The sequence below is a fragment of the Heloderma suspectum genome, chromosome 2 (assembly GCF_057233095.1).
Source record: "Heloderma suspectum isolate Gila_16-S chromosome 2, 16-S_ref, whole genome shotgun sequence".
In the NCBI taxonomy this organism is placed as follows: domain Eukaryota; kingdom Metazoa; phylum Chordata; class Lepidosauria; order Squamata; family Helodermatidae; genus Heloderma; species Heloderma suspectum.
The window spans coordinates 172,992,896-173,006,733 of record NC_139459.1 but is presented as its reverse complement, the minus strand read 5'-3'; the positions used below and the strand labels follow the sequence as shown (position 1 = coordinate 173,006,733).

The window sequence follows — 13,838 nt, the reverse complement described above, 5'->3', positions numbered from 1 at the left end:
GCTCTCTCCCGGAGTGTGCTCAAGTTCATAATGTCACATTATAGAACATTAAACACTTTAACCCTCCCACTGAAATCAATGGGATCTAAAAGTGCTTAACTTTAGCTGGATCACCCCGTAGTGTGTTCTTTTCAGTATCCAATAATTAAGCACGTCCTCAAGATGTCAGCTGGAAAGCCAGATACCAGTTTGCTCAGAGGCTTAGTAAGAGCAGCAGACCAGGCACGGTGGCAGTGCTGCAATGTTTCCCTGGCCTTGTGCCTCCAGCTCATATACACAAAAGGCACATCCAGCCATTGAATACTGCTAGTATGGGGAGAAGAAAGCTAAAGACATGCGACACTGGGATAGCAGCAGCCAGCAGGGTTCTCTCATTTGCTTCCAAGCAGTAGCAGCAGCCTGAGATCTTGGAATTTCAGCAGCAGCACCCACAGAGGCCCACTTAGTCTCTCAATTTGCCGCACTGATGGTTCTAGGAGGAGAGCATGCATGTACAGGGCCGGGAACCTGCCTTGGGCAGAGGGACTATTGGGAATGGAAGCCTTCCTTCCCCAGTCCTTCCCCAATGTGGTGCTCTCCAGATGTGCTGCACGACAACTCCCACCATTCCCAGCTAGCATGACCACAGGCTGAGGCATGGCCCTGAAATACAAGCCTGCTGCTGCAGGAGTGACTGAGAAAGTGAGCAGCAGGCGGATCAGCCACCACAGCCCTGTTCTCTTCTAGGAGTGCTAGCGCTTACCTGCCCATCGCAGAGATCTATGAGAGGTGCCTTCTCTCGTGTGGCTTTGATTAGCTTGCTCTGGAAGAGCTTCCCATCAAAGTAGATCCACGGGCAGCAGTGCTCCCAGGGCACGGGCTGCCCACAAGCGTCGTTGGCAAAGAGGGCTGTGTCCACCCCACTCATAAATAGAGCAGCCAGTTGCACCCCCCTGGGATCCAGTTTCTCAATCTGCAACAGAGGCAACTTTCCTTGGCCTTCAAAGAGTTCATGTTAGTCACTGTCCCCCCACTTTGTCACTCAGGCCTTAGTTACTAAGCCTCGGCCCAAGAGTCTGGTTATAAGGCAAGGCACAGGAACAGTGATGCTTAGGGAAAGAAGTGACTGACGTCAGTTTGGCATACAGCCCAGGTCTCCTCTCCCAAGCTCCAAACTCAGAGCCAGAGCTGCTGATAGAATCATCGCAGAGTTAAAAGAGTAGAAGCTCCAAGAGCAGGGGGGCAGAACCACAGGCCCTCCTGGGGCCCCAATCCAGTCTCCTGACCCCACCCCCATTCCCCCAACTACCAGTTATTTGGAGGTTTTCTGGCTTTTGTGCAGTTTTCCCCCAGTCTAAAAGGCTAAAGTGCTTCTCCTAAGGCTCAGTTACTGGCAGTACAGGCTTTAAGCTAAAATGGGCTGGTATTTTTGGTCCCACCTCTTTTGCCTTCCACCCTGCTCACCACTGGAAGAACGCCCCCAAGAATGTCTCTGAAATGGGATTTCGCCCTTGGGCTGAAAGCGGTTCAACCCCTCTGCTCAAAAGGGACCCTGTGCCCTGTAGGCATGTTCCTCCTCACACCAAGCCTGTAGAGATGTAAGGTGCCAAACAGCAGGTGCAAACAAAGGGCAGCATACCAAAGTGGCAGTGGGGCAGACGGCTGGCTCACTTGCTCAAGTCACGTGGGGCTAAGCCGCAAGGACCCAAACCCATGGTCACAAGCCTCTCTTGCCATCAGGACAGCTTCAGCAAATGAAGCAAAAGCACACCCACCCCAAGAGAAAATTTGTTAGGGCACTGGTCTGTTCCCCATTCCCAGATGGCGCTTTGTGCCCTGTGTAATGGCTCTACCCCAGTGGTGTACTCTGGAGGCACTGCTGGTCCTCTCCCGTTAACCATATTTAGCACCTTTCTACCTACCACTTGCTGGGCCATGGCCTACTTTTTTAAGAATCAAGTCCCTCTGACAATGTACAAAGCGTCCTTCCCTCCCAAGAAAGCTCCCGAGGCCTATCCCCCTTAGAATTAAGGTGCAGGGCTCCCTAGCAAGCTGACTTATACCAATCCAGACCATGGGTCCATCTAGCCCAGCGTTGTCAGCACTGACTGGCAGTGGCTCTCCAGGGTTTCAGACAGGGTTCTTTCCCAGCCTTACCTGGAGATGCCAGGGATTGAACCTGGGACCTTCTGAATGCAAAGCAGGTGCTCTACCCCTAAGCTGCAGCACCTCCCTTCCAGGGCAGGTGGCATGGCTCTGGCTCATGCACATACGAGACCCAGCACTTCTTTCTTTAACAAAAGAAGCTCTGGCCTTACAATTCCAAGAACAGTCAGTCTTCCCCCACCCAAAAAACATTTAAAGTCTATAGTAGTAATCCCATAACACGCGATGCCAGTACTCCAGACCCGCTTACTTTCACTACTGCTCCACACTGAACTCCTGTGCTCGAAAGCATAAGCAATCCAAAGCCATTAAGGCTGATTTACTTTATGTGTATATAATCACACGTTTTAGGTCTTGTTCTCACTAATGACAGAAGAGATGGTAAACCTGTTTCTGGGCTGTAGCACTTCAGGCTGCAGGTAGGGCTCTCATGACTGAATGGTCCTTCATAGAAAAGATTCCCTGCACACAGAGCACTAGCATGTCAGGGACAAAGCCAAGATACTGGGGTTGAACCTTCCCTGCTTCCCACTAAGGAATCGTTCTGTGTGGACAAGCATTTAATCATGTGAACCCGCACCTGTAATCTGAACAGGTACAGCCCAGACATAGGTTTACCACCTCATCTCCCATTTGTGAGAACAAGATTGTATTCTGAAATTAGAAGTTTTGCAGAATTTAGAACTGGCGCGGGGGGGGGGGGGGCACACCAAGGTCAGCATGGTAGCAAGAGAGGAGATGGGATGCGTGAGTGTGTGAGGGGCAGCTGAGGTGCATGGCCAGGGGTGTGCGTCTGCAACAAACCGGATTCTATGAATGAGGACATGCAGGAAGGATTTGCCTCTCATGGACAAGAACAGGAGCTCCCCTTCCACAGCCCACTAGCTCTAGCCTAGTGACCCTCACACCTCCTCCTAGTGACCCCATGTAAGTACAAACACTGTAGGGGTCAAATCCAACCCCAACCCTACCTTCAGTTCTTGAAGTTGATCTGGCTCATATAGCTGGGCAGACACAGCCTGGGCCAGGAAGGCATCCAACTCATGTCTGTGCAGGATTCGGCCCCCAGGCCATTGTATCATATATCTTTTTTAAAAAAAGGACAGAGTATTTAAGACAAAAGAAACTACCACATAGCGGAGAATAACAGAAATCCAAAAGGACACTATCTTCTTACTCTGCTGAACTGTGGAAGTTTTAATAATTTTAACAGGAATTTTGCATTTCCTTTTATTTTTTCAGCTGGAAGCTAGAGCTTGTATTATCTTGGAAACTCAAAACAGGAAGACATGAGAATTTATTTTCAGACTATCCACTTATTTTGAGCATTAAGCCAGGCACAACTGGCACTTTGCCCCCCCCCCCTTTCACCCCCTGACTTGCAGAACAGCTATCCAGCACTTGCACCTCAGTAGCTGGTCAGGAATCTCAGCCATCACCATGTTTAGTATCAGAAAAAAAATTCTACCCCCAAGTCAGAACGGCCAGCAAGCTTGGATATTTCTACCTTCATGGAATGGAGGAGAGTGGGAACAAGAAACAAACGTAATGACAACAAAGAGTCCTCCAACCTTCAAGAAGGGCCATTTCCCTCAAATTCATCATCTCACACTTACACCCAGCCTTCCCCACCTGGCAAACTTGCCTGCTGGGATCTTCAGCACAGGCCACCCCAATTCTCATCACCACACTTCTCCATCACAGTCACACACTTCATCCAAGCCATCCAAGCACAGTAGTGCCACCCACTCATCTTGTCCCAGAAGTCCATCCCACACGGACACACTGTTCCCATCACCTCTCCCCTTTGCCTTCTCCCTCAGCCCTGCCGTCTCACTCACCGTAGCACGCAGCACATCAGCAGCAGGTGTGTGGGGACATTGGCCGGGTTGAGCATGCCGGGCGTGTCTGATTTCATACAGGCCAGGAAGGCTCTCATGCGGCGGTTTTTGTCTTCCACCGCTTTCCCCAGCCACAGCTTCTTGAGGTTGGGACACGTCCATTCCCGAAAGGCAAAAGCCGAGACCAGCTCTGGAGTCTGGGGGGATTTCCCCTTGTACGCTGACCATTCCTTGATGATAACAGGGTGAGCTGTGTAGGAAAGGAAGGGGCCCATCTGAGAAGGGTAAACCACTTTCCCAAGTTCACAGTTAGAAAGAACACAGTTGGACATGCAGGACTCAATTCAGTTAGATTACATATACTCAGGATGGTGTATATCAGGGATGGTGTATATCAGTGATGGCCAACCCATTCAGCAAATGTGTACCATCACAAGTCAAGCCCAAAGTACGATATAGTGCCATTGCTGTTCACATTACAGCTCCCTCAAATTTTTCCTGGCACCTTAGCAATTCCCATGCCGACATGGCCCAATCACAGACCTGCAAAACCCCACAGAGCCCAGCCTACATCACTGTGGACAAGGTCAAGAAAAACCGAACTGGGCCCTAATCCTTGCCTGAGGGATGCAAATCAAAGGACAGCAGGAGAACCCTGGCCTTATAACCTCAACTATGCTTTTAGGACCCCAGAAGACAACAAAGGAAACAGAAGGCCATGAACAAATGTGTGGTTCCTCCATGGCACTGTCAACCTACCCCGGGGGCTGGGGAGCACTTCACCCACAGGACTACTCACATTGAATTAGTTGAAGAGGTGGGCGCAACTCAGCCCTGGCCTAGTCGAGGCAAACACTGTGCTAGGAAGGGTAATAAAAAGACCCCTGCTGCCAGTGAAATTCTGTGTCCAAGCGACTGCCCTAGCCACCTCTGGGAAGCCTGTCTCCCGCCGCTTCAGAACCACAGCACTGGAGGGAGTAAGCAAGCACATGCACGAGGCCGAAAGAGAGCTCTTACTTTCCACAGGGATGCGCTTGCGCACAGCCAGGCGCTCCATCCGCCGCTGCGTCTCAGCCACGCTGAAGAGGACGCCATACACGTACTGCCGCGCAGCCCGGAAAAGGACAGCTGCTGGCGGCAGCTCAGTGTTGCACTCATCTTCAATGCACACGGGGATCTTGATTTCACCCTGGGAGTGTGGGACAATGAGAGTCCTGGAGGGCTGGTTTTCAGCCCCCTTGCTGCCCTCCAAGCCACCTAGATTCCCCACAAAGAACCAGGTAACAGAACTTGAAAGGCCCCTTGCCCCCTCTCTCACCTTGGTCAGGACATGGTAGATGAAAGGGTACATAAGCCCGCGGCGGTGCCTGTGCTCAGCCACACGAAGCACCTCGGGGGCAATAGGGGGCAGGGGTGGGGTGGTGATGTCCATGTGGTTGCGGGTCGCCATGGAGAGCAGCGAGGGGATGTGGGCCTCAGGCCCACTCAGGTTCCTCTCCGAGTTCCCAGAGCCCCCAGCTGGCTGCCCCCAGCCCTGGCTCATCATCTTTTCATCCTCCCAGCCAGACTTGCGAGGCACTGCTTCAGACACGTGGCTGGAGGAATGAGAGGAAAGGGAAATGCTAGTAGTTCTACATCCCAGAGCAAGCTGCAAAGCTAGCATCCCACCCTTTCTAATCCCAGCATGCCCCCCCCCCCCCCCGCCAGTGGGATGAGAACTTAGGGCTCCTGACTCTTCTATCCCCTCGATGCTACAACCTATGGGACAACTCCTCCAATTCCCCAGAACTAAGGACAGCAGCTCAGGGACAGCTCACAGAGTTCACCTGGCACAGATCCCAGAATCCTGCCAGGACCCCACTCACTTGGAACTGGTTCCATTGTGCTCTTCTCCATCAGAGGAGGAGGAGGGCGAAGACCCAGGCCCAGATGACGGGGAGGGCTTGGAGCTCAGGTGATGGTTGGGGAACTTGGCAGGACAGTTGTCGTAAGAAATAGGCCAGTTGTTGAAGTGTCCACCCTTCAAGGAAGGGTCCTCGTGGAAAGGAGCTGCATCCGTCAGGCCATGCGGAGAGAAGAGAAAGCTGGAGCTGGGGCCAGGAAGGAAAGACGAGGAGGCAGCAACCCCGCTGTGTGGAGCAGATGGGTGGTACTGCATCTTTGGCCCCATCTGGGGTGTGAACTGCAGTTGGAAGCAAAGAGAAGTGGAAAGAATTAGGTCAATGGACTGTGGCCAGGGCCACTTGTTCATGCTTGGGGAGGAGGCACCGCTCAATAGCAGAGCGCCTGCTTTGCATGCAGAAGGGGCCAGGTTAGCTTCCTAGCATAAAATAGGATCAGACAGCAGGCTGGTTGGAAAGACTTCTTTCTGCCTGAGACCTCGAAGAGCTGCTGCCAGTTAGGGTGGGGTAGCTGAACCAATAATCTGATTCAGTGTAAGACAGTTTGATGTGCTTCTGCATGGGTAGAGGGATACAGACCACCAAATCCCCTCCCACCAGAGGTCCAGTCCAGCCCTTTTACTCTTGAGAACACAGACCAAATCTTTTCAAATTTATCTCAAACAGCTGTACGACAGATGTGCTTAAAAAAGACAGAGACTCCCACAATGATAACATACACCAAATACTACATTCCATGTGGCTATCCTGGCATACATACAGCCTTGGGTTTGGCTGGAAGCATGCGATGCCACAGGTTTAAAGGGAGCAGTGGTAACAAGGAGGAGCTATTCCTACGTAATTGTGCACCTCTCCCCCAAACAGAACCAAATGCTACAAAGAGCACCTGCAGACCAACGATTTCCAAGCGCGGACCTAATTCTGCCACTGCAAACACAGAATTTGGCTTTCCTTCACTGGTGTACATGCTGTGCAGAATGAGGCAGACTAATGTGGTAGAATTCTAGATTGTACCACTTCAGACTGACTAGTGGGAGTGAGGGGGTATGATGTTTTTGAATGTCTTCTCATGTTTGTATATAGTAAGCTAGAGGAAAAAGTTTAATGTACTGTAAGCCTCTCCCTAATGAGCTAGTCTGCTATATGCAGGGGTCTTTTTACATAGGGCAAAGCATTACAAAAATATTACTCCCCAATACATCTGCTGTCTGAAATGGTACAGTCCAGAATTCTGCTACCTCAATCTGTGTAATGTACAGAACCGCTCCTTGTCGTCAGCCAGGCCTGCAACAAGCAACAGTCCCCTGACTAACTCAATAAGCAATAAGGAGGCATTGTCACTGACATACCCATCAAGACCACAGGAATGGCCGGAATATCAATCCAACATCAACATGTGCCTAAAGCAAGCCTGGGCACTTACCATGGCCTTCCCAGAAGGGAGCGGTACCATTGGATTGCGATTCATAGCTGCTGCCCCTCCAAAGTGGTTGGGCCCAAAAGCTGGGACTGAAACACAGAACGGTCACCTTGTTATACACAGGAATCTCTCTTATCCCAGCATGCCTTTGCTGGGACCATTAAAGGGTTGAGTGGGAATACCTGCCAATACATAAGCTGGTTACGCTGGGATGTGGTTGAGAAACACTTCAGACAGCAGGTGCGTGTGGGAGTCATATTTTTGTGGTCTGATGCACAATCATTCCTCTATTTCCCAAACCTCTGATTTTCAGATTTTGTATCCTTGGGCAACCCTTCATACTTGGGGACTCTGCCACAGAATCCCTGTGCAGTGCAGCAGATTCTGGGGAATGTGCTAGGATACATTCTTAAGTTTATTGCAGGGGTGCAAAAAGTACACTCCCTGAGCCCCATCAGGTGCCCTCACCCCACAGCCCCAGTGTCTTCTGCCCCCCCTGAAAAGGCAGGAGGATGCTATAGGAATGGGCTCTATGGTTCCTGCTACAGAAGCCTCATTCCTAGACCATCCTAGAAAGCATTGCTTGAAGGTTCCGGCTTGCTTCCTAGGATGCTCTTTGGATGCTCTAGGAATGAGGCATCTATGGCAGGAAGCTAGAATATTTTTTTCCTCTTTTTTTGGTGGCAGAGGAAATGGAAGGGTTAAAGTGGTGAGTGAGTAGGTGTGCGTATGTGTGAGTGAACAGGGTGGTTTGAGGGGGGTATAGGGGGTCCCCACCCCTGACAGATTGCCTCGAAAGGAATGCAGCACAAATTGCTCACACCTGGATTTAACAGAAGGCTTTTAAAATATCAGAATGTATATAAATAAGCAAGTGAGCGTGAGTGGTGTGTCTGTATTGCATGTAAACTTAAGAATGCACAGACGCACATTCACACGGTTTAGAAAACAACAGCAAGTCCCAAAAAACCTTCCAGGTGCCCTACATACTCTGGAGGCTTCATGAAGGATGGCTCATCCCCCATTACCATTTATCTCATTGAAGAGCTCCTGATGAACATCCTTGGATCCCCAGGGTTCTGTGGAACATCGTTTGGGAAATGGTTCGAGGCAGCGGCTTTCAAAGATTTGCCCAAGTCTTCCTGGACAGAGTGGTGTCGGACAACAGGATAGGAAGACAACTGTACGCTTCAGCCCAGAAATGCTGGAGGAACTGGGGCATGAGTACTGGCAGACAAGGTAGTTCCCAGGTGCAGTAAGGGAGCAATGAGTGGTAGCTGGTAGATATACTGGTTCCCCTGGCCAGGGATGGGTAAAGAGTAGGCTACAGTTCACGGACAGACCACTGGGCTACTGCCTCTGGTTCAGCCTTCCCCAGCCTGGTGCCCTCCAGATGTTTTGGACTTCAACCCCCGGCATTCCTGATGACTGGCCATGCTGGCTGGGGCTGATGGGAATTGAAGTCCAAAACATCTGGAGGGCACCCGGTTAGGGAGGATTGCTCTAGTTGCTTGGACTCTTGCAAAGAATGATGGACTAGGGACCTTAGTCTGAGCCATCAAGGCATCCATCTTCTTAAACAAGAGTGTGTACTTAGGGCCGCTTCACACATATTAGTTATGCTTTAACTGTTAAGAGGTCCTGGGTACATGCTTTTGCTTTGTAAATTTAAACACACATCAATGGACCATGAGGATGGCTACTGGGTGGTATAGAAGTGTTTAATAATAATAATAATAATTTAAAGTAGTTTATTATGAGGGCAGAATGCTGAATATGGAAAGGGCCCAACAAGATTGCCAGTGCCTTTAACAGACCATGATACGAAGAAGTCCTACAGCACTACCCCTGGAGAAGCCACCCCAAATTTCTTCCAGCAATGTAGCTATTAAGAGACATCGGAAGCCCTGTTTGGGCCAGGAGGTGGCAACTCTAGAGATAAGTTCAGACTTGACCTCTCCCGGCAGAGGGTGCTGTGGGGTATCAGGCAGGGCCTCACCTTCTTGGACAGCGGGAGAAAACACGGTTGAGAGAGAGGTGAAGTTGACCAGCATCTCCTGGATACTCACGAACATACGGGGACTGGCCCATTGGTGTAGGGGGTGCCTTCGTGGCCACTGAATAATATTCTACGGCCTTCTTGAAACGTTCTATTTTATCTTCTGTCCTGGACTGGGGAGAAACCAGAGGAAAAAGGAAGGAAGTGACAGGGGTGGAAAAAGGACTGCAGCCATCAGCCATGACCCATGGTTCAGCGTGGAAATCCCCACTGTAGGCGGCTGCATGAACTGCCAACTATGTTCCCAAGCCAGCTACCTGACAGGCGAAGAGTGGGACAATGTTGTGGGATTTGCAGTTATTATAGGGTAGAAGGCCACAACAAACTAGAAGCTGGTCAGTTTTTATAGGCAATGGAAGCCCCGAACTGGAAGTCCGGGCTCTATCCCCCACCCTCACCAGTCCGTGGATCACTTTATTCCCCCATGTGCTGCCTGCCACTTTTACAGTTGGCCTAATATACCGGGCCTGCCACCACCATCGTCACATAACCCCCACACCATAGTTTCCATCTCACCTGGGAGTGCTTGAAGACATCTCTCCCTATCACATCCAGGTTGGAGGGGGTTTTGATGGAGCTGACATACTCAGACACAGCCTTGATGACCACATCACAGGGGGGCAGGACCAGCTGGTGGGCGCGCACCTAGAACCAGGGCATAAGGCACTGAACCAAAATCTTAAGTGAAGGCAAAGTGCAGCACAGCACACCTCCACTCTCTATGGCCCCAGTCAACAACTACTTTGACCAGGGAGCTATTCTGAGGAGGGAAAGAGACAGCCACCTACCCAGAAGATCAACAGGCAGACCTATAGCCACAAACACCAACTCCCTCTGTGGCAGGGGTGGGTGACAAGCTTGAAAACAAGCTAAATTTGTCCCTTTTCAGCCTCTGCCACAGCTGCTGAAATTTGGCAGCAATCCACTGGGGGAGGGGGATTTGCCACTGAGACAGGGCAACAGAAATGCAATCAACAGTGATGGGGGCATGGACCCCCTAAAGTGGCCCACCCCTGCTCTACACACTTCTTTCCACTGGATTTGCAATGGGATGGCGGGAGAATACACTAGTAGATGGGAGATATGTGTATGTATGCATGTAACATTTTCAGTTGCAACACCTATCAAACATTGGTGTACCTGTGCCAAATATGACTCAATGTAGCATAAAGAATGAACTGGCTTAGCCCCTTTCTAGATTATTGCATGGTGGCCATTATAGACCATGACACAGGCAGAGAACAGGAGTAAATCCAGTAACACAGGCCGGAGGTGCATCGCGTTCTCTTCTCTGCCTGTGGTTATACCTATGTCCTTCCATTGGACGCTCTCCAGTCCAACAAAGCTGTGGTAGTAGTACAAACAAACAAAAAACGAGGGACAAAAACTCAACTCCATCCCACTCCCAGTCTCCCACCACCACCAGGAGACACAGAGGCTGGGTTTGCATGACATGCCGCAGCTTGTCATGCCTTATTTATTCAATTTATTAATTCAAGCCACAACGAGCCGCAGTGCTTGCGGACGCCATCTGAATATTCAACCCGATTGTGCCATGCGAGCCTGACTGGTGGGGGTTATGCAAGGGTTAAATAATGGCTGATTAACCAATGGGTTAAACCCATGGCCTGTTCTAGAGTTATGCAAGGGCTGTTTAACCCTCGCATAACCCCCACCAGTTGGGTTTGCACAACACAAAAACCCATGGTCGGGGGCTGAATATTCAGGATGGTGTCCATGGGCACCACAGCTCAGTATGGCTTAACAGCCCCACTGTAAAATACTGTTTACCCAAGTACTGTTTTCTAGACCTAGCCCAACCCCAGTATATCTCAGTATCTCTTTCAGAGCTAGGGGCAGATTTCTGAAGTCCCAGTTTCTGGTTCCAGACCAAATTACATTCCTCCCATTTCTTTCCGGGACAGAGTGTTGAGTCCCAGTGCCGCAGCCCCCATTCACCTCTCAGAGCCCACTCCTTGCCCCGATCTGATCACAGAATTCAGGAGTCCTGCCTCTCCTCACTCTCCACGTCCCATTGGAAAGCCCCTCCCAAGAGTCGGGGACAAAAATGTCCACCACGCTATCTCTTTTCCTCAAGACTCCTCTCCCAAAGGTCGATATCCCTGCCAACTTTTCAAGTCGGGGTTTCCTGCCTTGCTGCCCTCTAGATGGGACAAGGGGATGTGAGTGCTACCTTAAGTGAAGCCAGTGGGTGGTCTGGTCCAAGCAGGCTCCAATGGAAGGCAGCCAGATCCTCGTCCGGAAGGATGTGGTTCCCTGAAAGGGGTGGGTGTGTGTGTGAGAGCATGGTCACAGAACAGCTGCCAACAAACAATAATGGGATTCAAACCCTCTCTCCCCGCATCCCAATGTCTTTCTCCACCATTCCAATGGGCAAGACACAGGCATGCAGGGACTGTCTCCCTGGAATGCACCTGCTAGGATTTGGATTGACATTTAGGCAAACTGGGTATAGCAAGATGAGAGAGACCCTTCCCTAGAGTTGCACACAACATGCAGACCTTCCCAAGCCTACAACCTGGCAAACAGAAAATCCACATTCGAGGACTGAAATTATGTACACTTGTATACAGTCACCTTCATTTGAATGTGTGATTCTGGCTGAAAGCAGCTAACGGCCCCAATTTAAAGGACCTTGCCCTGGACAGCTCCTGCCAGTCAGAGTAGACAATGATTGGATTTACCACCATGCTAACCCAGACTCAGTGGTTGAGTGTGGTTGTTGCTGAATTGTGGGTTGTTGTTGAACCACAGGTTATTGTGTTGTCTGGACACAGGACATGTTCCACAGGGTGGTTTGTTAACCATGCAGTGTGACTTATTTTTCTCAAACAAGCTGCCTTGAGAACCCATGGTTTGTTGCTGGGTTGTTCAGGGTGGTTAACAAGCTTCACTGCATGGTTAAGAAGCCAAACTCGCAAACTCTTCCTCCATGCACGGTGCCATTCAAAATATTAGTGAGAAAGATCTGGAATAAAGAAAAAGAGAGATGGTTAGGATGTGAAAAATGTGCTGCATTCAGACAACATGATAACCCATGGTTCAACAACCACCCACACTCAATCACTGGGTGTGGGTTTGTGTGCTGTGTGAACCCAGCCAATACTAGGCTGCACAGTCTGACACAATAAAGGCCTGATTCAGTATACGGCAACTCCATAGGGCCTTCCATCTTCTTTCTGGCGCATAGCAGGCTTCCTCCAGTCTCTGGACACATCCTAACCATCTCTCTTTTTCTTTATTCCAGATCTTTCTCACTAATATTTTGAATGGCACCGTGTATGGAGGAAGAGTTTGCGAGTCTGGAAAGGGCTTAACATGTGGGATTCCACACAGACATCATACAGGCTGTGCAGGATGTGTGCCTAGTCTAATGAGACCACTGGATGGAGAACTCCTCCAGGAATGAAGCCACCATTGGCTCTGTTGAAGCTCCCAGTCACAACCTTACTTTTACTTGGCATGAAGCAAGTCTTGGCCTTTCACACACCTTATTGCCAATAAAAGGTTTAGCAACAACAACAGCAACAAAACAGATTGCTCTCGAGGAAAACTCATTTCATTTCCTTTAAAAAAACACACACAGAGACCAGCATCCAATTATCCACCCTACATCCATCAGAGAATAATCCTAAAGAAACCTGATACTGAGGGACCTCAGTATGCAGCGTCTGGACTTTGCCAATGGCAGAGATTCCCTGGGAATACTACAGCTCCCCAGAGAATGGGTCAGGGGGGTGGGTAGGTAGAAATGTAACAAATAACATTTTGAGCACTTCTATTGCTCATTTGAAAGTCAAGGCGCTGAAAGCTATGCCAGTGAGCAATATTTGTGCTGCTGCCTACTCCTGCTGACTCTATTTATTTCCCTCTCTTTACTGCCCTTGCAACAGCCCTGTAATGCGGGTTGAAAGAGATAATGTGTATACCTTGCTTATGGTTCTCTAGTGAGTGTTATGCTTGAGCCAGAATATGGACCTGGGCAACTTAAAAAAAAACCCACAGGGGAAGGTACTAAATGCAGCAAATAACCAGAGGAGAAACAGTATTCAGAAGTGCATGAATTTGTTAAGGCTTGATGTGTTTCGGGGGTGGGGGTGTCGGGAGGGGAATCCTTCCACAGGGCCATTCTAAAACTACATATACATTTACCCCCCAAAAGAAATCAACCATTGCGATGAATAATGGTTGGCCCAAAATGCCAGGTCGGCCCAAAATAAAATCTCCCTCATCCATGATTTGATTGTGGATGAGGGGGCTGACCTGGCATGTATTACTGAGACCTGGGTGGGGGAACTGGGAGGGGTCACTCTCTCCCAGCTGTGCCCTCCTGGGTACTCGGTGCAGCACCAACACCCACTTGAGGGTCGGGGAGGGGGGGTTGCCGTGGTCTATAGGAATTCAATCTCCCTCTCCAGGCTTCCTGCTCATTCGAGTGCACATCTTGAGTG

General features: G+C 50.0%; 1 protein-coding gene across 4 annotated transcripts in view; it reads right to left on the bottom strand.

The window, feature by feature from the left end:
* FAM120C (family with sequence similarity 120 member C) overlaps window positions 1–13,838 on the bottom strand; it is a 49,094-nt gene that overhangs the window by 24,492 nt on the left and 10,764 nt on the right. For all 4 annotated transcript variants that reach the window (XR_014788028.1, XM_084836121.1, XM_084836120.1 and 1 more), the window contains exons 3-12: window positions 11,561–11,643; window positions 9,883–10,011; window positions 9,377–9,479; window positions 7,311–7,396; window positions 5,852–6,168; window positions 5,305–5,581; window positions 5,004–5,175; window positions 3,987–4,236; window positions 3,117–3,231; window positions 743–952 (exon numbers count right to left, since the gene is read on the bottom strand). Coding sequence is in view for 3 of the 4 variants with exons in the window: in XM_084836121.1 (XP_084692247.1) it covers window positions 743–952; window positions 3,117–3,231; window positions 3,987–4,236; window positions 5,004–5,175; window positions 5,305–5,581; window positions 5,852–6,168; window positions 7,311–7,396; window positions 9,377–9,479; window positions 9,883–10,011; window positions 11,561–11,643 (1,742 nt within the window). In the remaining variant the exon portion in view is untranslated. The remainder of the gene's footprint in view (window positions 1–742; window positions 953–3,116; window positions 3,232–3,986; window positions 4,237–5,003; window positions 5,176–5,304; window positions 5,582–5,851; window positions 6,169–7,310; window positions 7,397–9,376; window positions 9,480–9,882; window positions 10,012–11,560; window positions 11,644–13,838) is intronic.